The sequence below is a fragment of the Myotis yumanensis genome, unplaced genomic scaffold (genome assembly GCF_028538775.1).
Source record: "Myotis yumanensis isolate MYYU_CA2020_CCGP unplaced genomic scaffold, mMyoYum1.0.hap1 SCAF_10, whole genome shotgun sequence".
NCBI classification, from domain to species: domain Eukaryota; kingdom Metazoa; phylum Chordata; class Mammalia; order Chiroptera; family Vespertilionidae; genus Myotis; species Myotis yumanensis.
The window spans coordinates 84,081,366-84,106,335 of NW_027223761.1; the positions used below are offsets into that span (position 1 = coordinate 84,081,366).

At 59.0% G+C, this 24,970-nt stretch overlaps 1 protein-coding gene and 1 pseudogene across 1 annotated transcript in view; one reads left to right on the forward strand and one right to left on the reverse strand.

The window, feature by feature from the left end:
• Positions 1-9,415: 9,415 nt before the first annotated feature.
• Positions 9,416-24,970, forward strand: part of POU2F3 (POU class 2 homeobox 3) — an 87,471-nt gene continuing 71,916 nt past the window's right edge. The window contains exons 1-2 of the mRNA XM_070426248.1: positions 9,416-9,475; positions 15,864-15,932. Coding sequence (XP_070282349.1) covers positions 9,448-9,475; positions 15,864-15,932 — 97 coding nt within the window. The 5' untranslated portion in view covers positions 9,416-9,447. The remainder of the gene's footprint in view (positions 9,476-15,863; positions 15,933-24,970) is intronic.
• LOC139019094 (small nucleolar RNA SNORA73 family) lies at positions 20,762-20,948 on the reverse strand (annotated as a pseudogene).

A 24,970-nucleotide genomic window follows, 5' to 3' on the forward strand; every position in this document is an offset into this window, starting at 1 on the left:
CACCGATGTGAGAGAGACACATTGATTGGGGCCGGGGAGGAGCCTGCAACCAAGGTACGTGCCCTTGACGAATTGACCCTGGGATTCTTCAGTCCACAGGCCAACGCTCTATCCACAGAGCCACACCGGCCGGACAGGACTGGTTATCCTCTGGAGGTCTGGAGCCCGCAGAGCTGGGAAGGCAGGTAGGCGCTTGCTCCAGTCGAGGCAGAATTGCTTCTTTCCTTTCAAAACCTCAGTATTTGCCCGGCCAGCGCTCAGGCCTGAGAGCCTCAGCCCCTCAGCACAAGGGCATCGGGTGCACCGATGGCTGGGGCTGATTCCGCTCAGGGCACTTACCTAGGCTGCGGGTTCGATCTTGGGTCGAGGTGCATACAGAAGGCAACCGATCGAGATCGATGTCTCTCTCTCCTCTCTCTTCTTCTCTCTCTCTCTTCCTCTCTTTCTCTCTTCCTCTCTCTCTTTCTCTCTCTCTTCCTCTCTCTCTCTCTCTCTTTCTCTTCTTCTCTCTCTTCTCTCTCTCTCTCTCTCTTCCTCTCTCTCTTTTCCTCTCTCTCTTCCTCTCTCTCTCTCTCTTCCTCTCTCTCTTCCTCTCTCTCTTCCTCTCTCTCTTTTCCTCTCTCTCTCCCTCTCTCTCCCTCTCTCCCCCTCTCTCCTTCTCTGCCTCTCTCTCTTCCTCTCTCTCTCTTCCTCTCTTCTTCTTCTTCTTCTTCTTCTTCTTCTTCTCCTCCTCCTCCTCCTCCTCCTCCTCCTCCTCCTCCTTCTCCTCCTCCTCCTCCTCCTCCTCCTTCTTCTTCTTTCTCTCTCTCTCTCTCTCTCTCTCTCTCTCTCTCTCTCTCTCTCTCTCTCTCTCTCTCTCCCTCTCCCCCTCTCTGTCCCCCTCTCTCCCTCTCTCTCTCAAGTCAATAAACATACCTTCTGGTGAAGATTTTTTTTAAAAAAATCTTGATAGCAACCTCGAGAGGAGCATTAGACCAGCACACCTGGGCAGCTAGCCTGCCGAGCTGGCACAGTTAGCATCACCTGCCGCCACTTGACACAGCCAGGCGGCACCATTCCCAGGAGAAATCAAGCATCAGGTTTGCTCTCAGGTGTCAGCCACTGCCTGCAGCCAGGGAACAGCTGGGCTGCTGTCCCCTGCTCAACCCCTGCCCCGTCCCATCGTCCTCCACCCTCCCCTGCCTGTGCCCACGGACCCCACCTCTGGGCCCGGCCACCTGGGTTCCCGCACCTCTGCTTGCCCGCCCGCCTGTGAGAAGTCTGAGACCCGAGGGCAGGATGAGAGAGACTCAGACAGGTGTTCCTGCTCAGCCCCACGCCTGCCATGGCCACCTTTCCCAATGCCTAGCGGCTCTTCCTCCTCTCGCCTCCTCAGCCCTAGCTCTCAGCGTCTCTCTCCTCTCTCCTCTCTCCTCTCCCCTCTCCCCTCACCCCTCTCCCCTCTCCCCTCTCCCCTCTCCCGGGCTCCCTGGGCCCGGCTGGTGCCTCCATAAATAAATAACACCTTCCTGAAGGCATCCAGTCAGGTGGTTCTGTTTCCTGGTGGAGACCCTGGCTAATGACCACAGTGTCCCAGCGGGAACCGTGGGGGGAGGGGGGGAGCAGGACAGGAGCCCTGGGGGGGGGGGGCAGGGTAGGAGCCCTGGGGGTGGGAGGCAGGGCAGGAGCCCTGGGGGGAGGGCAGGGCAGGGATGCAGGGAGGCACTCCCTTGGGAGAAGGCCCACCTGCAGGGCTTCCTCAGCAAGGAAAGGAGAATCACAGGCTACCTCAGGGCCCAGGCCTGTGGGAGTGCCCAGGCCCCTGCGGGCGGGAGGGACAGGGTGAGAGACAATCCCCTCCTACATCACAGGCAGCAGACACATCTCCATCCAGCTGCAGCCACACCGGTCTTTCCGAATTCCTTCCTGCCATGATGGGGGGCTGTCCCTTCACCCCGACCTGACCCCCGGCACCCGCCCCTTCTGCTCTGAGTCCTAGCCCCTCCCCTTTCTCTCTTCCTCTTCTCTTTCCCACCTTCTTCCCATCAGCCCTGAAAGCATTTAAATCTCCCAACTAAAACAAACAAGTAAAAACATCTCAACTCAAGGCCTTCCCTACCGTCATCCCGTCTGTCCCTGTTCCTTCCAGTGAGACTTCTGGCTGGAGCCCCCCACGGCCAGCGGTGCCCAGTCCTGGGATCAGCAACAAGCCGCCTGTCACTGGACCTGGCGAGCTGGGCCGCCTGTCAGGGCCGCCTGCCCTGCTGGGCGCCGTGTTTGTGCTCCTTATGCCCACCCCCCTCCCAGGGGCATCTCACGTAGAGGCCCTTCCTCTGAGCAGCCTTTCCCGAGCCCATGGCCTGTTAGCGGCGTCTGCAGGTGAGGGACTCGCCACGCAGCTGTGAGCTCCCTGGGGGCAGGGAGTGTCTGGTTGCCATCCCTTCCCAGCTCCCCGCCCAATGGCAGCTGCAGTGGGTCCTCAATCCAGGCCCTGAGTGGCTGGAAGGACAAATGCCACTGACATCCTCCGTGCGGGGTACGCGGATGCTGCAGAGATGACCGGCAGCAGGGCAGACACCCCAGAAGGCCAGGTCTCCTTCCACTCGTCGCCTGGGCAGAGGCTGGCTGACCCCGCTGGGGTCCAGGGTAAAGTCTGGCCTTCGTTGGGGAGCAGGGACTAAAGAACCAGCAGCATTCTGAAGCTAAAGTTCAGTGTCTCCATCTGCCCAGCACTGGGCTCTCACCTGTGACCCCCTCCCCCCCCCAGCCCTGGGCAGGCTCTCCCTGCTGGGGGTCCTGAGCCCTCTCCAGAGACCTGCAGGGAGGAGGCTCGGCAGGCTCACACCCCTCTCACCACAAGAGGGCGCCGTGGACTTAGACTTGCCCTGAGCATAAGGGTGAACCTGGAGGCCTACCTGGTCTGAGGTAGGCCTGACTGAGGCATAGCTCTGCTGAAGGTGCAACTAGAGGGGCCAGACCGCCCAATGCTGGCCCCGAGCTCAAAAATGTACATTTAAAAACTCAGTTGCTCTAGCTGGTGTGTCTCAGTGGATAGAGCTTCGGCCTGTGGACTGAAGGGTCCCGGGTTCAATTCCGGTCAAGGGCACATGCCCGGGTTGCGGGCTCGATCCCCAGTAGGGAGCGTGCAGGAGGCAGCCAATCAATGGTTCTCTCTCATCATTGATATTTCTGTCTCTCACCCTCTCCCTTCCTCTCTTGAAATCAATAAAAAATATTTTTTAAGTAAATAAATAAAAACAGAGTTGTTATGCCGTGTTAACATTACATACTTTTTAGTATGTTCTATTATTTGGAAACTTCAAGTGCAAAATGGGTGATGAGTTTGTGTGTATCTCCCGTGGATTTGGATGGAGGCTGGGTCCCAGGTGGAGTAGGATGTCCAGGGTGGCTCAGCATCGGGGACACAGAGGCAGGGGGTGAATGCCTGTGTGTCCTGACTCATGTGCTCTCCAGTCAAATCCCCAGAAACAGTGGCTTTATCATTATTCCCAGAGCATCTCTCGCTTCATCACCCTGACACCCCCCCCAACACACACCCCTATTCTGCAATCCTCCTCTGGCACCGTGACTCCGAGGTGTGATGTTTAAAAAGGGCTCCGAGTTCTTCCTGGCCTCTGCCTTGTTCCCATCGGCTCTTTGGAGAAGCTGAGCTTGGATTCGATCCCTGTGGTGGCCCCAAGGCAGGGAGCTGACCCTGCCATGCAGCCCCACGCTCCGGGCCCTGCAGTCCGTCTGGCAGGCGGAGGAAGCTAGAAGGGACTTGTTGCTTGGTGGCCTTCCAGGGCGCCTCGCTCTCTGCCCTTTTCCCAGGTCTGACAGCTCAATCCCGCTGACAGGGCAGGAAGTGAGAATGCGCAGCAGGGCCTGCAGCCAAGAAGGCCTCTGTTCTCTGCTTCAGGGGGAAACAGGGCTGGGGCGCTGTAGACTAGACCCAGGCTAGACCATGCCCAGACTATAGACCATGCCCAGGCTATAGACCATGCCCAGGCTATATAGAGCATGCCCAGGCTATAGACCATGCCCAAGCTGTAGACCATGCCCAGACTATAGACCATGCCCAGACTATAGACCATGCCCAGGCTATATAGAGCATGCCCAGGCTATAGACCATGCCCAAGCTATAGACCAGGCCCAGGCTGTAGACCAGGCCCAGGCTGTAGACCATGCCCAGGCTATATCAACCATGCCCGGGCTGTAGACCAGGCCCAGGCTGTAGACCAGGCCCAGGCTATATAGACCATGCCCAGGCTGTAGACCAGGTCCAGGCTGTAGACCATGCCCAGGCTGTAGACCATGCCCAGGCTATATCGACCATGCCCAGGCTATATAGACCAGGCCCAGGCTGTAGACCATGCCCAGGCTATATAGACCATGCCCAGGCTGTAGACCATGCCCAGGCTGTAGACCATGCCCAGGCTATTTAGACCATGCCCAGGCTGTAGACCATGCCCAGGCTGTAGACCAGGCCCAGGCTATATAGACCATGCCCAGGCTGTAGACCATGCCCAGGCTGTAGACCATGCCCAGGCTATTTAGACCAGGCCCAGGCTATATAGACCATGTCCAGGCTGTAGACCATGCCCAGGCTATATAGACCATGCCCAGGCTATTTAGACCAGGCCCAGGCTATATAGACCATGTCCAGGCTGTAGACCATGCCCAGGCTATATAGACCATGCCCAGGCTGTAGACCAGGCCCAGGCTATATAGACCAGGTCCAGGCTGTAGACCATGCCCAGGCTGTAGACCATGCCCAGGCTATATAGACCATGCCCAGGCTATAGACCATGCCCAGGCTGTAGACCATGCCCAGGCTGTAGACCAGGCCCAGGCTGTAGACCAGGCCCAGGCTATATAGACCATGCCCAGGCTGTAGACCAGGCCCAGGCTATATAGACCAGGTCCAGGCTGTAGACCATGCCCAGGCTGTAGACCAGGCCCAGGCTATATAGACCATGCCCAGGCTGTAGACCATGCCCAGGCTGTAGACCAGTCCCAGGCTATCCCAGGCTATAGACCATGCCCAGGCTGTAGACCAGGCCCAGGCTGTAGACCAGGCCCAGGCTATATAGACCATGTCCAGGCTGTAGACCAGGCCCAGGCTATATAGACCATGCCCAGGCTATAGACCATGCCCAGGCTGTAGACCAGGCCCAGGCTGTAGACCAGGCCCAGGCTATATAGACCATGTCCAGGCTGTAGACCAGGCCCAGGCTATATAGACCATGCCCAGGCTATAGACCATGCCCAGGCTGTAGACCAGGCCCAGGCTGTAGACAATGCCCAGGCTATAGACCATGCCCAGGCTGTAGACCAGGCCCAGGCTGTAGACCAGGCCCAGGCTATATAGACCATGTCCAGGCTGTAGACCAGGCCCAGGCTATATAGACCATGCCCAGGCTATAGACCATGCCCAGGCTGTAGACCAGGCCCAGGCTGTAGACCAGGCCCAGGCTGTAGACCAGGCCCAGGCTATATAGACCATGTCCAGGCTGTAGACCAGGCCCAGGCTATATAGACCATGCCCAGGCTATAGACCATGCCCAGGCTGTAGACCAGGCCCAGGCTGTAGACCAGGCCCAGGCTATATAGACCATGCCCAGGCTATAGACCATGCCCAGGCTGTAGACCAGGCCCAGGCTGTAGACCAGGCCCAGGCTATATAGACCATGTCCAGGCTGTAGACCAGGCCCAGGCTATATAGACCAGGTCCAGGCTGTAGACCATGCCCAGGCTGTAGACCAGGCCCAGGCTATATAGACCATGCCCAGGCTGTAGACCATGCCCAGGCTGTAGACCAGGCCCAGGCTATATAGAGCATGCCCAGGCTATAGACCAGGCCCAGGCTATTTAGACCAGGCCCAGGCTATATAGACCATGTCCAGGCTGTAGACCATGCCCTGGCTGTAGACCAGGCCCAGGCTATATAGAGCATGCCCAGGCTATAGACCAGGCCCAGGCTATTTAGACCAGGCCCAGGCTATATAGACCATGCCCAGGCTGTAGACCAGGCCCAGGCTATATAGAGCATGCCCAGGCTATAGACCAGGCCCAGGCTATATAGACCATGTCCAGGCTGTAGACCATGCCCAGGCTGTAGACCATGCCCGGGCTGTAGACCATGCCCAGCAATGTGTCTGGAAGGGGAAGCCTGGTTCCTGGGCGTTTCTAGACAGAGAGCCTTGGAGCTAGTGACTTCCTAGAGGTGCAGCCAAAGAGACCCCAGGACTGGGAGGAGTCCACGTTAACCACCGTTTGGGGACCCAGCGTCCTGGAATAAGACTGTGGTTACTCCCTGAAAAAGTCCTCCAGCTACTGAGAGGGTAGGGGAAGCAGCCCAGGGAGAGGTCATTTGCATGTTATTTGCATAGGCCTCCTTGATGTCCAAAGGCTCTGAAATTTCCTGTCCCTCTTCTTTCAGCCTTTCTTCCTTATGTTCCTGTCTGACCCCAGGCAACCCCTTCTCTCTCCCCCTGGTTTTTCCTCTCCTATACGAAGCACAGACATGGACTATCACCTCCCCCACCCCTCTCATCTGCCTGGAACCCACAAAGCTGAATTCATGGGGACTCAATGTGGGGAAGGAGGGAGGGGAAAGGGGGTCTTTTGAGTTCCTGTTCCAGGTCATCTCGTTGCAATGACCATTGAGCAAGTCAGCGAGAGGAGGACTCAACATCGCCCCCGCTGCTCCATGCCCATGGAGACTGTGCGCCCACCGCCTTTCTGGGCCCGGGAGGAGCAGGTGAGGAGGAGCAGAGTGGAGGGGTCCCTCCTCTGTGTGACTTGTCCTGTGACCTGTATGGATGATGCCTAAGTTCCAAGGTCATGGCAGGGAGAAGAGAGAGGAGACTGAGGCCGGGCAGGGAGGCGGGATAAGTACCGGCTTTGGCGTCGGGCAGGCCTGGTTGAAATCCCTCCCCCTCTGCCATCTACATTGCTCTCCATGAATCTTAGTTTCCTCTATAGAAGGAGCCTAAAAATTATACCTTCCGCCCTCGCCAGTGTGGCTCAGTGGGTAGAATGTCAGCCTGTGGACCGAAGGTTCCCAGGTTCGATTCTGGTCAAGGACACATGCCCAGGTATGGGCTCTTCCCAAGCCCAGGCCTGGTCAGGGTCGTGATGGAGGCAACCAGTCAATGTTTCTCTCTCTCTTTCCCTCTCTCTTCCACTCTCTAAAAATCAATGGAAAAATAGCCTCAGATGAGGATTAAAAAAAAAAAAAAGATCCCTTCCTTCTAAAGCTGTGCTGACTAAGATGCCCAGCATGTAGCAGCTTCCTGTCTTCGAGGGGAGTGCACAGCCAATGCGGATGGAATGAGGGAAGAAAGTGGTGAGATCATGCCGGCCCCTCCCACCCTTCCACATGCCATGGCTGAAACCCAAGGCTGTGCTTCCAACTGGGAGCCTCCCGTGTCCATCTCTGTCCCAACGGCACCGTCCTCGGAGCTCCCCGGCTCCTGACCCACCCTCGGGCCCCAGAATCCTAGGCCCTGGAGCTGGAAGGCCCTGAGGTATCATCAGGCACATGATCCCCTGGCTTCTGGGGAACACAGGCCCAGAGACACAGCATAACTTTGCATGTGGACAAGAGAACCAGGTCCCAGGTACTGCAGTCAGTCAGACCCTCCCTGCACACAGCCATGCAAATGATATGCAAATCGAGATAGGAAAGTTGCAGGCACACGGGGTATATAAACATATGCTTTGTAGGATGATGGCAGGAGAGGTGCAATTGCAGATCAGAAATGGACCCCAGGGAAGGGGCCCAGCCTGCAGGGAGGGGCAGGGGAGGGGAGGGAAGGGAAGGGATGGACAGACGGGAAGTGTCGAGTGGGGCTCCCTGGACTCACTGGGCTGCAGAGAAGTCTTGGTTGATCTCTTTCCCCAGTGGGGGGCGGGGGGGGGGGGGGAAGACAGTGTGGCTGGGGGGGAGGTCTCTGTCCCTGAAGATGCAGTTCTGAAGCTCTTCCTGTTCCCCCAGGTGCCCTTCCTGAGAGCTGTGGACTCAGCACGGCGCCAGGGCTACGGGGGCACCAACCCGTTCGCAACCAGGAGGGAGGGCAGGAGAAGTGGCACAGAGCCCACCACAGGGTGCTAAGAAATGGGCCATGCCCAGGAAGCGGTTATTCAGTAAAAGGTCAGGCCACGTCCTGCTTCCGACGGGGTGGCCTTTGAACTGTGCATAGAGGGAGCAGAGGGCAGAGCTTCAGCATAGGAGCCAGTTACCCGCACTCAGCCTCACCTGCCCCACCTGTAAAATGGAAATGATTACAGTCGGGTTTACAAGTTGTGATAACTAAACAAGGTAGATGCTTTAAAGTGTTAGTACAGTGCCCGGCACAGGGTGGAAGTTCAGCCAATGCTGGATATGAAAACAGGGGTGATTGGGCGGCTGGGGGTGGACAGACACCGCAGGTGGAGAAAAACACAGAAGATCCGGCACAGCACAGGGAGGCCAGGACCTGCGTTGTGAGCAGGAATCTCCCCGAGACGAGCGTGGCTTGGTAGGGAGACCTGTCTGGGTCCAGCCAGGCTTGATTTGTCACTAGGGAATTGTGTGACTGTGTTGATGAGGGAGCCAGCTGTCCCCAGCACCCCTCACCTGGTAACTTCCCATCACCCTCTCACAGACTGAGAGCAATCTGAACCTGGGTGGGCAGGCGGGGCAGTGTCTTTACCTGGAAACCATGACCATAAGCTGGGCCCATCTCGGTCCCAGGATGTTTCTCAGATGCACTGGGGCCGGTGAGCTTGGCCACCTGCTAACTCCACACAGAGATGCTAGTTAGGGTTTGCACTGCCCCGTTTTACAGATGAGTAAACTGAGTTCAGGGAGGTGAAAAGCCATGTTTCATGTCGCCCAGTGGGTAAGGGGTTGAGAGAGACGATTCCCAAGCCAGATTCTTTTCGGGACACCCATGGCTTCTCCACACACCCCGGCTCCGCTCCTTGCAGCCTCACGCTTCGCAAGTCCGTCCCACGTCCAGCCAACGCCAGCTCGGCGGCGGGTCCCCGAGGGGTTCCTAAAAGGCCCACTAGATCCGGAGTCCCGGTCGCCACGGGCTGGCGCGGCGGGGCGAGGCAGGGCCCCAGGGGTCCCGCGGGGTCAGAACCCCCCCACCCCTCCGCACCACCACCACCCCGCAGCACCTGCCTCCCCAGGCCCGGCTCCCCGTATGCAAATCGCTGCTTTGCCTGGGCGGGGGGCCAGCGCGGGCTGCCAGGGGCGTGGCCGGTCCCGCCCCGCGCGCTCACCTGGCGAGCGGCAGTCCCGGTGCAGAGCCGCCCGCACGGGAGAGGTTGCGCGACAGCAGCGCCCAGGGCCGGAGGCGTCCAGGCAGCAGCGGTGGGGGCGGGAGGAGGGGACCCTGGCTTCGCAGGGGGCCCGGCTGGGGCCCACGCAAGGAGCCTGGGGGGGCGCTGGTCTCGGCCCCCGCCTGGGGCAGGATGGTGAACCTGGAGCTCATGCACTCAGGTAGGGAGCAGGGGTGAGCCGACAGGTGTGCCTGCGCGGGGAGGTCCGAGGGCACCTTCTGGGTCTCCCTCCCCGTGGCCAGGAGAGAAGGGGCGGTGTGCTAGCTGGGGCGGGGGGGGGGGAGTGGGGGGGGGAGGTAGACGTTGGGGGACCTTGGGAAAGCATGCAGGTGGGGCTACGGGGTTGGGGGCGGGGGGCTCCCGAAGCCTCCCTCCTGATGTGGGTGTGTGAACTCTGTGGCCCCTGGATCGCCTGTCCACTGACTGCAGGCGTGGCTCACTCACTCGGCCACAGGATGTGGACTGGGAGGTGTCAGTGAGGAACATACTAGTACCCACATGTTACATGTGTGGTGTCCTGGGCATTTATGTGAAGTGGAGGCAAAGTGGGCATCTGTGGTCGGGGGGGGGGGCAGTCAGGGGGCAGGTGCCAGGCCCCCAGCTGTGAGTGGGGCTGCGGCCACAGGTGTCCACGTGCACCAGAGCTGAGTCCACCTGTCCCCAGGTGAGCTGGGAGGTGGTGAAGGTGGGCCCGCTGGGTGCCTGTGGGCCTTGGCAATGCTGTGGGCTCGGGTGTGGGGGCAACGGCGTCTGGCAGGGCTGGGCGGGGCCCGTGGCAGAGGCACTTCCACTCCGAGTGCCCTCCCCCCTCCCCCCCGGTCAGACACGAGCCCTCCTGTGTCGGGCGGGGCCCAGCTGATAGAGTGTGTTCCCAGGTGTCAGTGTCTCCCGCAGGAGTGGAGTGTGGGCCTGGGGTGAGCCAAGGCCCCTCCATCACCCTGCTGACCCTCCTTCCCCAGCAGGGGTAGGGCAGGAGGTACTGCCCCTGAGGGGTGGGCTTGGGGGTAGAGTGGGCCTTCTGGGAGTCTGAGGATCCGAGCAAAGAAAATGAGGAAGCGGAGCCTTTTTGGCCATTTCCAACCAGCAGCTGACTCGCCAAGGCCCTTCCTGAGGACTGCAGCCGGGGGAGTTGTGACCTGCTCTCCTTCCTGAAGGAGCAGGGCGTGAGGAGGCCCACCCCAGCGAGCAGAGCAGGCTGCAGGCGCCGGCCTGTCCCGTGGCCTGTCCTATGGCCTGTCCCATGGCCTGTCCCATGGCCTGTCCTGTGGCCTGTCCCATGGCCTGTCCCATGGCCTGTCCCATCAGCCTGTCCCTCTGGCCTGTCCCGTGCCTGTCCCTCCGGCCTGTCCCGTGGCCTGTCCCGTGGCCTGTCCCTCCGGCCTGTCCCATGGCCTGTCCTATGGCCTGTCCCGTGGCCTGTCCCATGGCCTGTCCTGTGGCCTGTCCCATGGCCTGTCCCATGGCCTGTCCCATCAGCCTATCCCATCAGCCTGTCCCATGGCCTGTCCCATGGCCTGTCCCATCAGCCTGTCCCTCTGGCCTGTCCCGTGGCCTGTCCCTCCGGCCTGTCCCGTGGCCTGTCCCATGGCCTGTCCCTCCGGCCTGTCCCGTGGCCTGTCCCGTGGCCTGTCCCATGGCCTGTCCCTCCGGCCTGTCCCGTGGCCTGTCCCGTGGCCTGTCCCATGGCCTGTCCCTCGGGCCTGTCCCATGGTCTGTCCTATGGCCTGTCCCGTGGCCTGTCCTGTGGCCTGTCCCAGTCCTGAAGACACGCAGGACCCCGTGAAGGGCAGGCTAACAGGGGTGTTGACTTGAGGGGATTCCCAGGTGTCAGGAGCTGCCAGGAAGGGCTTGGTGAAGCTAAACCACCTGCCATCAGCCTGTGTTTGGCACCACAAGGGACTGGGCCGACCTGGGGCAGAGTCCCTGTCCTCCTTCACTTCCCACCAAGAAGGCCTGGGTTGGAATGGGAGCAAGATTTCAGAAATCCACCCCCGGCCCCAGCGGCAAGTCCTTTAGGGCCAAGATCAGAGACTTCCTGAGGGGTTTCACCCCCTCCAGCTGGGGTGGGGGAGGGGAGGGAGTGGGGCAGCTGGGACCGGCTTCCTGGCCTCTACAGGCTGAGAGGATGGAGCAGAGAACAGGAAAGCCAGGGATGGGAGGAGAGGGCCTCGCCTCCAGGCCTTGGTCTTGGAGGAGGCCCAGACACCCCCTCACCCCATGAGTTCCAGGCCCAGAGGGGAGCCCGAACCCCTAAGGAGGTGATCCTCAGGGCAGGCTCATCTGCCTCCGGGGTCACCTGAGTCATCTCTCCTCCTCAGGCTGCGCCCCCTCTGTGTGCTGGGCCCTCTGTGTGCTGGGCCCCCTCGGGGAGGCTTTCTGTGGAGTCTGCCTGGATCCACACTCGCAGCTTCTCTTTGCTGGTCTCCAGGGTGGGTCTCTGGGTCCTCTGTGGTGTGGTGGCTGCGCTGTGAGGCAGGCCCCCTGTGGCGTGGCTCAGTCTGGGTCCCCCTTTAGGGCTCTTGGTCCAGGAGCCTCTTGGTGGGAACTTGGTCTTCTGGGCCCCATTCCCCTCCCAGTAGCCTCTGCCCTGCTGCCCCCTTGCCAGCAGCACTGCCCTGTGAACGCGAGTCCTGGGCTCTTGAGGCCGCCTCCGTTGCCTCAGTTGCCTCGCTGGCACAGGTGGAGCAGGGGAAGGTCGGGAGCCGGAGCACACAGCCCAGGCGCAAGCCCCTCAGACAGCGCCACAGCCCTGTGTCCGGAGTCAGCCCTCCTTTTGCCCTGATAACCTGGGTGTAAGCCGTGACCAGGTCTGCCTGGGGCCGTGGCCATGCGGACTTCAGAGAGCAGCTCCCACGTGGGAGCAGGAACACCGAGCAGGCATGAAGTCCCCAGACCTGGGGACACCCCACCCCAGCTCCCAAGCCAAAACCAAGCAGAGAGGAGGTGAGAGGGAGCTAGGCAGACAGACAGGGAAGGAGACGAGAGAGAGGCGCAGGGAGCGGCCAGAGGGGGGCACCGGCTGCCACAGGTCTCTCTCTCTGCCTTCTCCTTGTGAGCTGCTCCCTGAGGCTGGAAAAGGGGTCAGTGACAGCCAGGGATTCCCTGTGGCCGGAAGGCCCGTCGTGCGAGGGAGTGGAATTCTCTTGAAGAAGAGAGTCTCCTGCAGAGAAAAGAGGGAGCCCTGGCTGACCCCAAGCCCCTTGAATGTTCTCTGGTGGACACACCCCATCATGGTGCCACGTGAGAGGTCAGGGGGAGCTGGACCCCGGAGGTCCGAGGCAGGGAGGATACCAGCCTGCAGCTGGGGCGGGGTCCGGGGGCGCCCCAGGGCCTGGCTCCTGCGGTTCACACACATCCTGGGTCACAGATGCCTAAGGAGGGGCTGCTCCTGGGTCACACCAAGGCACAGGGCGAGGCAGCCGCCAACGTGCTGCCCCCGCTTGGGCATGTGGGGTGCCGGAGAGCCGGCTGAAAGTCGCTGCTGATATCTGCGCTCTCACCTAGAGCAGCCGAGCCTCCAGGGGCGGGAGTGATGGCAAAGAGCCTGCTTGGTTGCAACTGAGATAAGAGCAGCGAGCCCGGCCCGCCCGCACCTCGCTCGCTCACCCGCGAGCTGTCTGACAGGAGAAGGTGATGGCTTCCCGGGGAGTTTCGGTGTTGGCCCATGTTTAGGCTGAGACCCAAGAGCTCGTTCCACCCATCAGCCCCAGCTCCTGCCGGCAGGAACCGGTTCTCAGCAGAGGAGTCTCCCGTGGGACTTAGAGGAGCTCCCCAGGTCACCTCAGGCTGCCCCTCCACGCAGGCTCAGGTCCGGTCCAGCCCAGAGGGCCAGTGCTGCACCACGGTGTGAGTGTGGGGCCTGTGACTCCTTCACATCCTGTCCACACACAAGCAGGACCGCTTCTTAAGCTCCAGGAAAGGAGGGCGGCCTCGGGCGTATTGAAAGGCACTGCAGGGTGGGTTACAGGCATAAAGTGATGATTTAGCTAAAAAAAAAAAAAAGTACCCTTCTTAAAGGTCAGGAGTTTGAAATAAGCTGATTCAGGGTCTCTGATCGTCAGCCCAGCCTTACTGAATCTTGAACTCCTGTCCACATGAGTATTTTTCAGGTGAAATCAGAATTTGGAGAATGCCAAAGGTCCCCCAGGTAGCGGCCAGATGATCACAGAGCTGAGACAGGGAGTGAAGCTGGTGGCTGTACTAGGAGAGGGGGCTTACCTCCCAACCTGCCTCTGTTCAGCTCATTGGTGTGTCCCAGGCTCACTCTGTGCCAGGGCAGGCTGCAGGCACTATTTTATTTGCTCCTCACAGTAACTCTGGGAAGTGTCTTTGTTCCCATTTTTCAGTTAAGAAAACTGAGGTTCCGGTATGTGGCCAGGATCCCCCGACTTGCTGCGATGGCACTGGGATTAAACCCAGGTGTGTCTGCTACCCAAACCCAGGTTTTGAATGATAGGCACTACTGAAGCAGATTAAAACGTCACCAAGGGGCCCTGGCTGGTTTGGCTCAGTGGATAGAGTGCTGGCTTGCCGACTGAAGGGTCCCGGGTTTGATTACAGTCAAGGGCACATGTCCAGGGTCAAGGGCACAAGTTTAGGTTTGCGGCTTGAACCCCATTGAGGGCGTTGCAGGAGGCAGCCAATCAATGATTCTTTCTCATCATTGATGTTTCTAAGTCTCCCTTCCTCTCCCTTCCTCTCTGAAATCAATAAAAAATAGATATATATTTTAAAAAATCACCAAGTGGAGGACTCGCCTCCCCACAATCCTCCCAGCAGCCGCTGACTTTTTCTCAGCGCTGCCAAGGAATCCCTGTGGGTGGGCGAGGGCTGAGCACTCTGTTAGGCCAGGCCCAGCTCCGGGGCAGTGCTTGGGGGTGAAGCAGAGCCCAATTTGCCACTGGCACCAAGGTAAGCAGCCCAGAGCCCTTTGCAGATGTGCCCAAGTGCCCTGCGACTTCATGCAGGACAGACTCTACGGAGAAGTTCCAACTGCAGCAGAAAGGACTCGGGCTCAGGAGACGCCCTCCTCAGTGCAGTGCATGGGAGAGGTGGCTGCGGTCTCCCTGGCTTCTGGGATGTCCTAAGGGCTGGAGAGCCTCTGGACTCCCCATCTCTGTCTGGCTAGGCAGGGAAGTCAACCCTCCTGCCCTATAGTCACTGCACCCCCAGGGGCTACAACGTAAATCTCTGCCAGAGCTACACATGTTATTGCTCCTGCCCCTCAAATGAACAGGTTGCTCCCACTTGCCCTGGAGAAGTGGTCCCCCTTTCCCTGCATCCTGATTATGGCCAGACTGCCAACTGCTCATGACCTCATGCAAATGAATACTGTGTGCTTACCTGGGATTGGCTGGTGAGCCAGGTATGCAAATGAATACTGTCTGCTTACCTGGGATTGGCTGGCATGCCAGGTATGCAAATTGGCTCATGGAGACTTGATCTGGTTTGAAAGAGTTAAAATGCTGCCCCAGAGAAGAGGTGGGGTGAGGATCCATGCGATTTGTATAAAATACTAGATGCCTGATGCACGAAATTTGTGCAAGAGTAGGCCTTCCTTCCTCCGACCGCCGGCAGGCACCCGTGACCTGGGCTTCCTTCACAGGCCTGTTTCGTCCGGAAGGTCATTTGGTCTAATTAGCATATTATGCTTTTATTATTATAGATTCTTCTGGGTGTTTACTAAGGAGCGTAGTTGAGAGAGTGAGGCTGAAGTGCCTCTTTCCTTCTCTCTCCTGACTCTGGAGTTCACTTGGGGGCCTCATAAGGTGCTGGCAGCTGTCTTTGGGGTTAATGTTTAGTTTATTGAAATGGAGCAGGACAGAGAGGCAAACCCACAGCCCAGGGAGCTGAGATGGGCCTTGCTAGGCTTTCTCTTCCTGGAAGGTCCAGACCCGCCTGTGGGGCCTGTGTCCCTGGGCGCTCTGGACGTGTAGGAGAGAAGGGAAGGACCTTGAAGGACAGGCTCTCCAGGGAGACTCCAGAGGAGCTGGGTTTCATTCCTAGGGAGTGGCTGCTGACCTCTGAGGTCCAGAGGCAGGAATCGGAGAAGAGAGGTTGACAAGGTGATGCCTTAGTTCAAGGTACTCTTACCTTGCAGGAGAGGGTTATTATGGGTGGAGGAGGAAAGATGGCTACTTCTTATGCAACTTTAACAAGTAAAATAAATTCCCCAAATCCAAAAGGAAATGAGGATGGAGAATGGCAAGCGTTCTCTCCCACCCCCGTTCTGCCCCTCCCCTTGTTACATGTTTCCCACGGAGCTTGGTGATGGGAGGGAATGACCATAAAGAATATGAGGTGAGCCACCCCTGGGAGCCTGGGAGGAAGGGGAGGGAGGCCAGGGAAGGGAGGCAAGTGTGAATGGAGGAGATGTGTGCCTGGAGCTTATGGATATTCTAATGGCTGTGGGTCCAGAAACCAGGAATCTGAAAGTCGGATGGTTGTTGTAAATTACACATTCACTTTTGCTGTTTAGTTAAAGCCACATATGTCATAGCAAGAAAAAGCGTGACCTGTTGTTGAAATCAGTTGTGCTTTCCCTACAGATATCAAGATGAGCGGGGACGCAGCCGATTCCGCAGATGGTCACGGCGCCCTCAGCCAGGTGGACACGGGTAAGAAGGTCTTCTCTTCTGGGGATGGGGCAGGAAAGCAGAGTGTGAGAGAGTTGTTGAAAATCTTCCAACAACTGGTATCTGTTCTCACTTGGTCTTTTAGCCAATCAGACCCAGAAGGTGGGCCCTAGGGAATGAAGGCATTCCCTGGGGACATGGGTAAGACCCGAGCCTTTGAACCGTACACCTTGATCTGCAGTGGAACAAACCTCTAGAACTTGGCTAGAAGACCAGACCCTTAAAAACAGAACAAAAAAGTTAGGGAGGAGGTTCATGTCTTGATGCTCCACTCCAACCCCCCTAAAGCAGCAGCGTGTTCCCGGCAGGTGCTGTCTTCAGCAAATGGAGACCAGAGCCTTCCCCCTCACCCCGATTCTCATTGGTCCTGAAGGACCCACCAGACCCGTGTGCAGAGGCAGGAACTGAGGTGAAGCTGTGGGTGTGAGGACTCGCGGAGGGAGGCCTTTGCTGTGTGAAGAAGAAAGAGGCAGGGAGAATGGGAAGAAAGTTTCATACCTGCCTGCTTTTAACTCTCCAGTTCAGGCCTTGCTTTGAAAGCTTCATATAATTAAAAATAACTTAAAGAAAGATGAGTATGAATTGTAACCCCACCAAATAACTTTAATAGCATCCCAACAAGACTTCAATTAGCCTTTCCTCTGGGCCATTGGAGACGCAGACATTAGAAATGGAAAGGAATCGGTGACCCCAGAGTGAAATACCTTCCCAGTCTTCAGGCAGGTCTCCAGGTACCGTCCAGTACCATTCTTGAAGCTAAAAGACTGGGTAAGGGATAAAATAATGGGGTTCTTGGGGGCGGGGCATCGGTTCAATTTCTGCCCCCAATTTCGTACTGAAACAGCGTCTGTTCGCACAGCAGCGAGGAGGCTGCTCATTGGCTCCGTGTGGAGACAGCTGAGCTGGGCGAGCGGCCCGTGGCTCCGTTTTGCAGGTGATCCACTAGCTGAGTGTGTTTTCCTGAGGTTCTGTGGGGTGAGACCGTCCTCCCAGTTGAGAAGACAGTTCTCTCCAACCTCAGGAACTCCAACGAGGCCTTAAAGCCAGTCCAGCTGGAGAAGGGCACAGTCCTGGCTCTGACACACTGTCCTAGAGAAAACCCGGTGGGGGGGGGGGGGTGCCAGGAGAGGGAGGGCTCCGCTCCCCGGGGTGGGGGTGGACGGTGGAGGTGTTGACAGTCTGAGCGAGGCTGGCCTCCTCTCAGGGACTGTGGAGCTGGGTACAGACAGTCGAAGGAGAAAGAATCCAGACATAGGTTGAGACTCGGAATCTGACGTCATCCCAGGGTTACTGCCAATCAGTGTGCGACCTGAGCCCAGCCACTGTGCCTCCGGGGAGGCAGGAGCAGGTGGCCTGGAGCAGTGGGCTTAGGCTTGGACAGAGCGGGTGGGAATCGCAGCTCTGCACTTCCGGTGTGTGATCCGATACGTGGATTTAGGTGGGTGATCGATACGTGGATTTAGCCTCCCCGTCCTGTAAAGGGACAGCTCGTGCACACCCTCGAGACTGGCTGAGAGCCGGCGGAGGCCATGTAAAGGCCTTAGCACCGGGCGTGGCTCATGGCGGCTGAAGCCATCGCTACCTGAATGGCATTGTTGGGGTTCTGGGACCCGGTGATACGTGGCACTTTGGGGCTGCAGCCAGCTGGGGCCCTTCTCCCCTTCATTTCTGCCAAGCAGGTCGGCCCGGAGGGTGGTCTTTCTCCTTTCACCTTCAGTAAAGGTTTGTGTGTGGCTCCTGGACTCCGAGGAGACCGTGTGTCCACGCTGCCTGGCACTTCCCCGCTGAGGCTTTCCCTCCTCGGGGCCCAGTTCCGCGGCTGGAGCACCCGTGTTAGGTGATCATCAAATTGCTGCATGTTTTCCAGGGCGAGAAAAAAGAGGTCACTAATTAAGCAACCACACTTCCTGGAAAGCCACTGTGACTCAGTTCTTACAGAGGAGCTTATTATGCGTCACCATGGTTACCAGCCTGGGTTAATGGCTTTCTTTGGGGTTTTAAGAGGCAGATTCCTCCTCCCAGCAGGGCATGAATGAAGAGGTGGTTTGTGTCTGGGTTTAAAGGAACTATAAACAGAGGTGACCTAGAAAGCCCCAGTGCCCCAGGGCGCCTTCTGTGCTGTGTGAAATCCCCACAAGGCACAGGTTTGGGGGGGCAGCTGGGAAGAGGAGGCGCTTTCCCCATCCACACAGGCCCAGACGGCCAGGGCCCGGGGCGAGCATTCCCAGGCCCAGACACAGACGCCTGGTTGGAAGGGACGGGGCAGGACAAGTCTTTTCCCTCTCGTCCTGCCTGTCTGGGAGTCACAGGCGGAGGGTCAGCTGCCCAGGTCTCAGAGAGTGACAGCTCTAGGGCCAGGGAAGGCCCCACCCTGCCCGTCCTTCCCACCCCGGCAGAGGCGGGAGCGAGCTGTTTCTGGATTTCTGCACTGTCCTGTCCGTCACCCCCACACCCCCTGCTGCACGCTCCCTGCATCGGGGCTCACTGGAGTGCTTGGTAAGGAGATGCCCAACGCATTCCACAAGCTCCCAGGGGTGATTGAGCCCCACGCACCCCTGCAGCGAGCCCACTTGTCTGACCACACTGGTCCCAGCTGACCGCATGGTGAGGAGAGGACAGAGACGGTTGGCTTAGTCCCCTGCAGGGAGACGAGGTCCCCACTTGGCAGGTGAGGGTGTGGGGTGGTGATTTTCCCACCACTCCCTCCTGCTCCTGCAGCCCCTTCACCTGCCCGCCTGCCCCAGGACCCCACACCTAGCAAATGACAAAGGAAACCTGGTCTTCCTAGGGCTCTGTAGCCAAAGGTGGTGGTGGGGAGACTGGGGACCAGCACGGGGAACTGGAGATGAGAGAGAGAGAGAGAGAGAGAGAGAGAGAGAGAGAGAGAAGCAGGGAGATGAGAGTGGCAGGAGGGAGGGGAGTCCAGCCCTGGAAAGTGGGCGGGTCTCGCTCCAGAGGCAGTGCCCGCCCTCGGGGGGCCAGGTCCTTGGGGAGACAGGGCAGGGCTGGGCCACTCACTCCCCTTCTGTGGAGGGTGAGACCCTGGCTCCTGAGAGAACTCTCTCTCTCCCTTCTCTTATCCTGCACCAGCCTCTCTGAGGCACCAGCCCTGCCCACCCGCAGCTCAGATGACAGTGGAGCAGATGCCTGAGGTGGCCCTTGTCCTCCTCAGAGGTGTGGGAGGGGGGAGGGAGAGGAGAGCTGCAGACCGGGGCAGGGCTGGGTCAGCCGTCCCTTCCTCTCTGGCTCCCTTGTCCGGTCGGTCTGTGCGGGAGAGGGACTGAGGCCTGCCCCACCCTCAGGTCGGCCACTCAGGCCAGCAGCTGTTTGGGGAACCTGGGCAGAAAGTCTCCTCACTTCACACTTGAGCTTTCCGTGTAAAGAGGAAATGGCCAGGAGCCGTAGGGGAGCCCAGAGGTTGGTGATTCCCCAGGGTGCCAGGGAGAAAAGGACCATCTGACCCAAGACTAGAAGGTCCTTCTCAGTCCGCGCACCGCAGCCCCCCCACCGCTCCCCCTGCCAAGTCCCCAGGAGCCTCCTCAGGGCCCAGAGGCGGGGCAGCAGCAGCAGGCAGAGGCTGGGGAGAGAGTGGCTTCTCCATCCACACACTTGCCCAGGGAAGCAGTCCTTTCCAGGGCAGACAGCGAGGGACATCTAGGGCGTCCTTGGGAGCGTGCGGAGCTGGAGGGAAGTGCAAAGGTCTCCTATTGGCAGCTCTTCCTAAGGAGGTCTGTGCGCGCGTGCACACATGCATGCACGCATACTTGCATGCACACGCACACACATGTTCCTCCCCGGCCCAGGCCCTGGTTGGGGTGTGTGCAGGGGCAACCAATCCATGTGTCTCTCTCACATCGATGTCTCTCTCTGTCTCTCCCTCTCTCTCCACTCTCCCTAAAACTCAATGGAAACTGTTAGATTAGGTGGCTCAGGAGGCAGCGCAAGAAATAGAGTCCAGTGAATCAGAAAAGAAAGGAAAGGAAAGTTTATTCTGCGTCCCCGGGAGACCCACGTACCGCCAAAGACAGGGCACGTGGATTCACGCCAACAGGGAGGGGGGCGCTTTTTTTATACTGCGGTTGGGTGAGGGGCGGGGACATGAGCTGAGGTATTCAGTTGAGGAAGCTTCAGCTGCAGGGGGCTCAGCAAGGTGTTCAGGAATGAGTCAGTATCTGTGTGAGGGTATGTGGATTCAGGGAGAAGAAGCCGATATCTGTGTCTGGCACGTTGATCTGTGAGAAATTCCAGGGGGAGTCCATTGTCTCATCACACGCCTGCATGTATCCGATCCTGGGCTCTCTCCGACCTAACAGAAACACCCTGGGGTGAGGATTAAGAGCAGCACAAATGCGACCTATCATCAGGCTGGTGATTATCGGGAACATTCAGGAGACAGCCGGCTCTGTCGCTGAGAGATGTGGGACCTGCCTGCTGCGCTGTGGGCGGTGAAGGGGCTGCAGGAGCAGGAGGGAGGGGTGAGCCAGGTGGCCCCTGGGGTTGGAGCCTGGTGACTGACCCTGTGCCTCGGCCTGTGCCAGCTTCGCCCTCACCTCCCGAAGAGAAACATGAAGCCCCAGTCCGTGCAGACATGGGGCGGGGACGCTGATACGAAGGCTTGAGGTTAGGGATTCTGAGGGCACATCTTGTCCACAGCTCTCTCTCCTCTGGAGACATTTCAAAACCATCCCTGGAAAATGAAAAAATGTGCTGTTCTTGGGGCTGTTTCTTCCCTCTTTTTTTTTTCTTCTTTTCTTTTTTCTTTTCTTTTCTTTATTTCTTTCTTTTTCTTTTCTTTTTCTTTTTTATTTCCTAGATGTTTCCTGCATGGTTTATCTCCTCAGTCATCGTCCACAGGACTGAGAAGTTGTAGGAAAATGCAGGTGCTGACTCAAGGCCCAGCTTTCTCTCCAACGTTGTGGAAAGGGACGGTACATCACGGGGCAGAGCCCTTTGTTTTTCCCTCTTGTTAAGAAAAGCTAATGCCACACTTTCTCTTGGCCACCTATTCCGTTCTTCTATGATTTTATTTTTCCATCACAGTTACCCTCTGTTCTTATACAATATACTCCTCAGGCTGGAAGTCCGTTCTCATCTCCCACCGGAGGCCCTCCTGCTGCAGCATGAGCCGGGCCTCTGGGTCACCCTCCCACGCCAGGGCTTTCCTCCCGCCTGTTTCCGGGGCCTGTGACGGAGATGAGGGTCCCTTGGCCTCCCAGGCCTCAGGGGCAGCCCTGTGTGTGGGAGACGTGGGAGCAGCCTGGGTGCCAGGACCCCGTCGGCCTGAGGCCCTCAGAGAGCCTGAGCCCGTAAACCAGCTACAGAACCGCTCCGCACCGCCCAGCTCACAGCGACTTCCCTGCTGCTGTCAGTCCTCACCTGAGGATATTCCCATTGATTTTCAGAGAACATGGGAGATAGAAAAAGACAGAGAGAAACATCGATGTGAGAGCAACACATTGATTGGCTGCCTCCTGCATGCACCCTGACCAGGGCCCAGGCCAGGGAGGAGCCTGCAATCGAGGTACGTGCCCTTGACTGGAATCGAATCCGGGAACCTTCAGTCCGCAGGCTGATGCTCTATCCACTGAGCCACACCCGCCAGGGCAAACCTCTACTTCTCATTCATAGACGCCCGTAGGGCAGACCAGGCAGGGCCCTGCGGCTCAGAGGGCTGTGGGGACCAGCTGCTCTTCCTCCGGGGTCTCTGGAAGGCAGTGCCCCTCCTGCGCCCCGGCTGCCCTCTCTTTGGCCCCAGAAGCACAGGAAGGAGCAAGTGCAGGGAGCCAGGCGGGGCGGCCACGTCTCTCCTACCAGCCTGAGCTCCACGGGCTTCTTCCTCCCCGGGCACTGCCGGGAGCACCGCCCGCTTGACTTCCGGGCGGTCAGAGCCCAGTGCCTGGTCCACGGGCGCGCGGCCTGCACCCGCCGTCTGCGCTCAACAGGACCCACTGGTCCCCTGCACCCACGGGAGAGCCACTAGCTGGTGCTGGGGTGCTCGTGCCATTTCTAAGTCCCACTCCCCGGGCGCGCACGGGCCTCAGACCCTGGCGGACAGGCAGCTCGCAGCGCAGCCCGGATGCGGGCGCAGGGAGCGGGCAGGTGGGTCCGAATCGCCCTCTCCACAGCAGCGAGGGGGCCTGGGCGCGGAGGAGGAGGGCATAGAGGGGAAATGGCGATGGAAATAAAATTTAAACAAGTAAACAAAGGAGAGCCCTTTCCCGGTGCATCTGAGGGCCTCAACATTCATCTTCCTCCCGCTGTGGGCACTGGGGTGAGGAGAGGAGGTCAGCAGGAGAGGGGGTCCTGGCAGGGGAGGGAGTGAGCAGGGGAGAGGGGGCCCCAGAAGGGGAGGGGGTCCCTGCAGGGGAGAGGGGGTCCCGGCAGGGGAGGGGGTATCCCCACAGGGGAGGGGGTCTGGGCTACCCTGTTGGCAGGGCTGGAATGCCAACCCCACACTCAGGTGAGACAAGGTGTTGAGCAGCTTCCAGACATGGCCAGGGCAGCCAGGGCCCCAGCCCTTCACTAGGCCCAGGACTGCACCCGCCCACAGCCCTGAGTAAATGCCTTGGTCTCTTGGGTCCCCCTCCTCCTCAAGAAACAGTACGGAGGGGGTGGGGGGATGACCCCCTGGTGTGGGAAAGGGCTGAAGACGCAGGAAAGAATTTAAAGTGAAATGAGCAGCCAAATCAGGGTGCATCTCAGGATCATGAGGAACGGCCCAAATCCAGGCAACTGAAATGCACATCTGTTTTGTTCTGCCCCCTCCTTTAAGCTCACAGACAGACAGACAGAGACACACACAGACTCACTCACAAAATCAGAACCCTCGGGAGCCCTGGCCGGTTTAGCTCTGTGGACAGAGCGTTGGCCTGCAGACTGAAGGGTCCCGGGTTCGATTCCAGTCAAGAGCATGTATCTCTGTTGCAGGCTCCTCCCCAGCCTGGGCCCTGGTCAGGGCACATGCAGGAGGCAACCAATCAATGTGTTTCTCTCACATTGATGTTTCTCTCTGTCTCTCCCTCTCTCTTCCACTCTCTCTAAAATCAATGGGAAAATATCCTCAGGTGAGGATTAAAAAAACAACAACAAAAAAAAAACAAAACAACTCTTTGAGGAAACTCGGGTGCCCACTGGCAGTGCTCCTGGTCCAGGCAGCTCAGGTCTGAGGGGTTCGAAGGGGCAGAGAAATGGGACTGGAGGCTCAGCCAGCATCCAGTAGAGGGCTGTGCCCAGATGCCACGGTTAGGGTAGGGCTAGTTAGGTTGGGAGGGGTGGGGAAGAGCCAGCTCAGCACCCTCCAAAGGGCAGCTGGGTGAGGTCGGCCCAGCCCAGCCCAGGCTGTGTCCCCCTCGCTGGAACCTCAGGGTCTGGCGGGCGGCCAGGGTCAGAGAATGAAGAGACCTGCAAAGGCTGAATTCACTTCTGGGGACTTCAGCCACTGGCTCTCCGGAGCCCCCCGGCCCCTCCAACACACACACCTCCATGGACGAATGCTGGGGGAGGGGCCTCCTTGGGTAGCAGCAGGGCCCTGAGAGACTGGGGGGCGGGGTCAGGCCTTGTACCCAGGCCCCTCCTAATAACCCCCGTGACTCAGAGAATAATAGATGCTCATTTGCATGACGTTTTACATACAGGTTTCAGCTGTGCGGTCACCTCCTGCCCTGGCACCAGGAAGACCCCAGGCCTCCCCTCTCCTGCCCCCGAGGAGGAGGGCATGTCCCCCAGCTCTGCTCTCCCACCAGCCAGGCCTGGGATTCGCCCTGCGGGGGAGGGACAGCCCTTGGCCAGCCTGAGTGGCCTGGTCTAGGTTGGTCAGAGGTGCAGGCAGGTGGCCTGGCCCATGCGGGCCTGGCTGGGCACCTGGGTTAGGAGCACCCTACTTGCTTGCCTTCTGCCGACATTCTCCCCACCCGCCAGCCCCTTCCGTGCCGCTCAGGCGGGAGCCAGGGAGCCCCAAGAGCTGCTGAGAAGAGAAGCGGCTCAGTGGCTGCCCCGAGAGGGGCCTGGTGGCTGATTTGCATAGGGAGGTGATTTCCATACTTCAGGGAGAATTTCCATATTCCTGCCTCAGAGCCTGTGGGGCAGAGAGGGGAAGAGGGAGAGGTCTTTTGAAATTCAAATGAGCCTGATGAAGGTTTTCTCTTGGAGGGCAGCCTGGACTGAGGGGTGCACTGGCAAACGCCTGTCCCTGCCCCGCTGGGCTGTTAAAGGGAAGCGGCCCTGGGCGGGTCCCTCACACCCTCTCTGAGGCCCGAGACCGGCTGGGGGTCAGGCGAGGCTGCGTCTTAGGAACAACCAGCTGGGCTCCATCCCTTCCGGTCCCAGGACTCAGTTTACCTCCCAGTGACCGGAGGATGCTCGGGCGTGAGGACCACGGAGGGAGCGAGCTCTAGTTCTGGGCTCAGGCCCCCCTCCCCGGGGCTGTGGGACTAGTACAGTCTCGAATGGCCGAGGAGGTGTGAGGACCGGTGATGCTGAGTTCATCTCCCCTGCTAATCTGTGCCCTTGCACAAGTCAGCGTCCCGTCTTCAGGCCGGAGGGTGGGCACTGGATGTGGGTCTGAGCGTGAGGGTGTCTGAGGCCCTTTTAGCTCTCAGGTGTGCGATTGCCGAGCACACGCAGCTCCTGGCACACACGTCAGAATGTGTAAGACTGTGATGGTGTGCACTGCTTCACCTCCAGCTCCTCTACCGTGTGGGGAAGGCCACCTGACTTCAGCTGACCGAGGTGCAGTCCTTAAGCCCCTGGACCTTGGGGCCGGAGCCTGCCTTCAGGTCCCAGCCGCTCTGCTCACGCCCAGCCCTGCTCAGCGTCCTGGCTGTGAGTGGGGAAGCATAGTGCCCGCCCCCTCGGCTCGTGGCCACACTCACACGCACTGTGTATGGAAGCAGGAAGCTAAGGGCTCCAGGAGCTGCTACCAGAGCTAGTGGTCACTCCACCAGGAGCCCCCCAGTGGAGGGGTCTTTCCCCTCAGCCAGTGTGGGCTCCTGGGGCCCATCCGAGCCCAGTTGCCTCTCCTT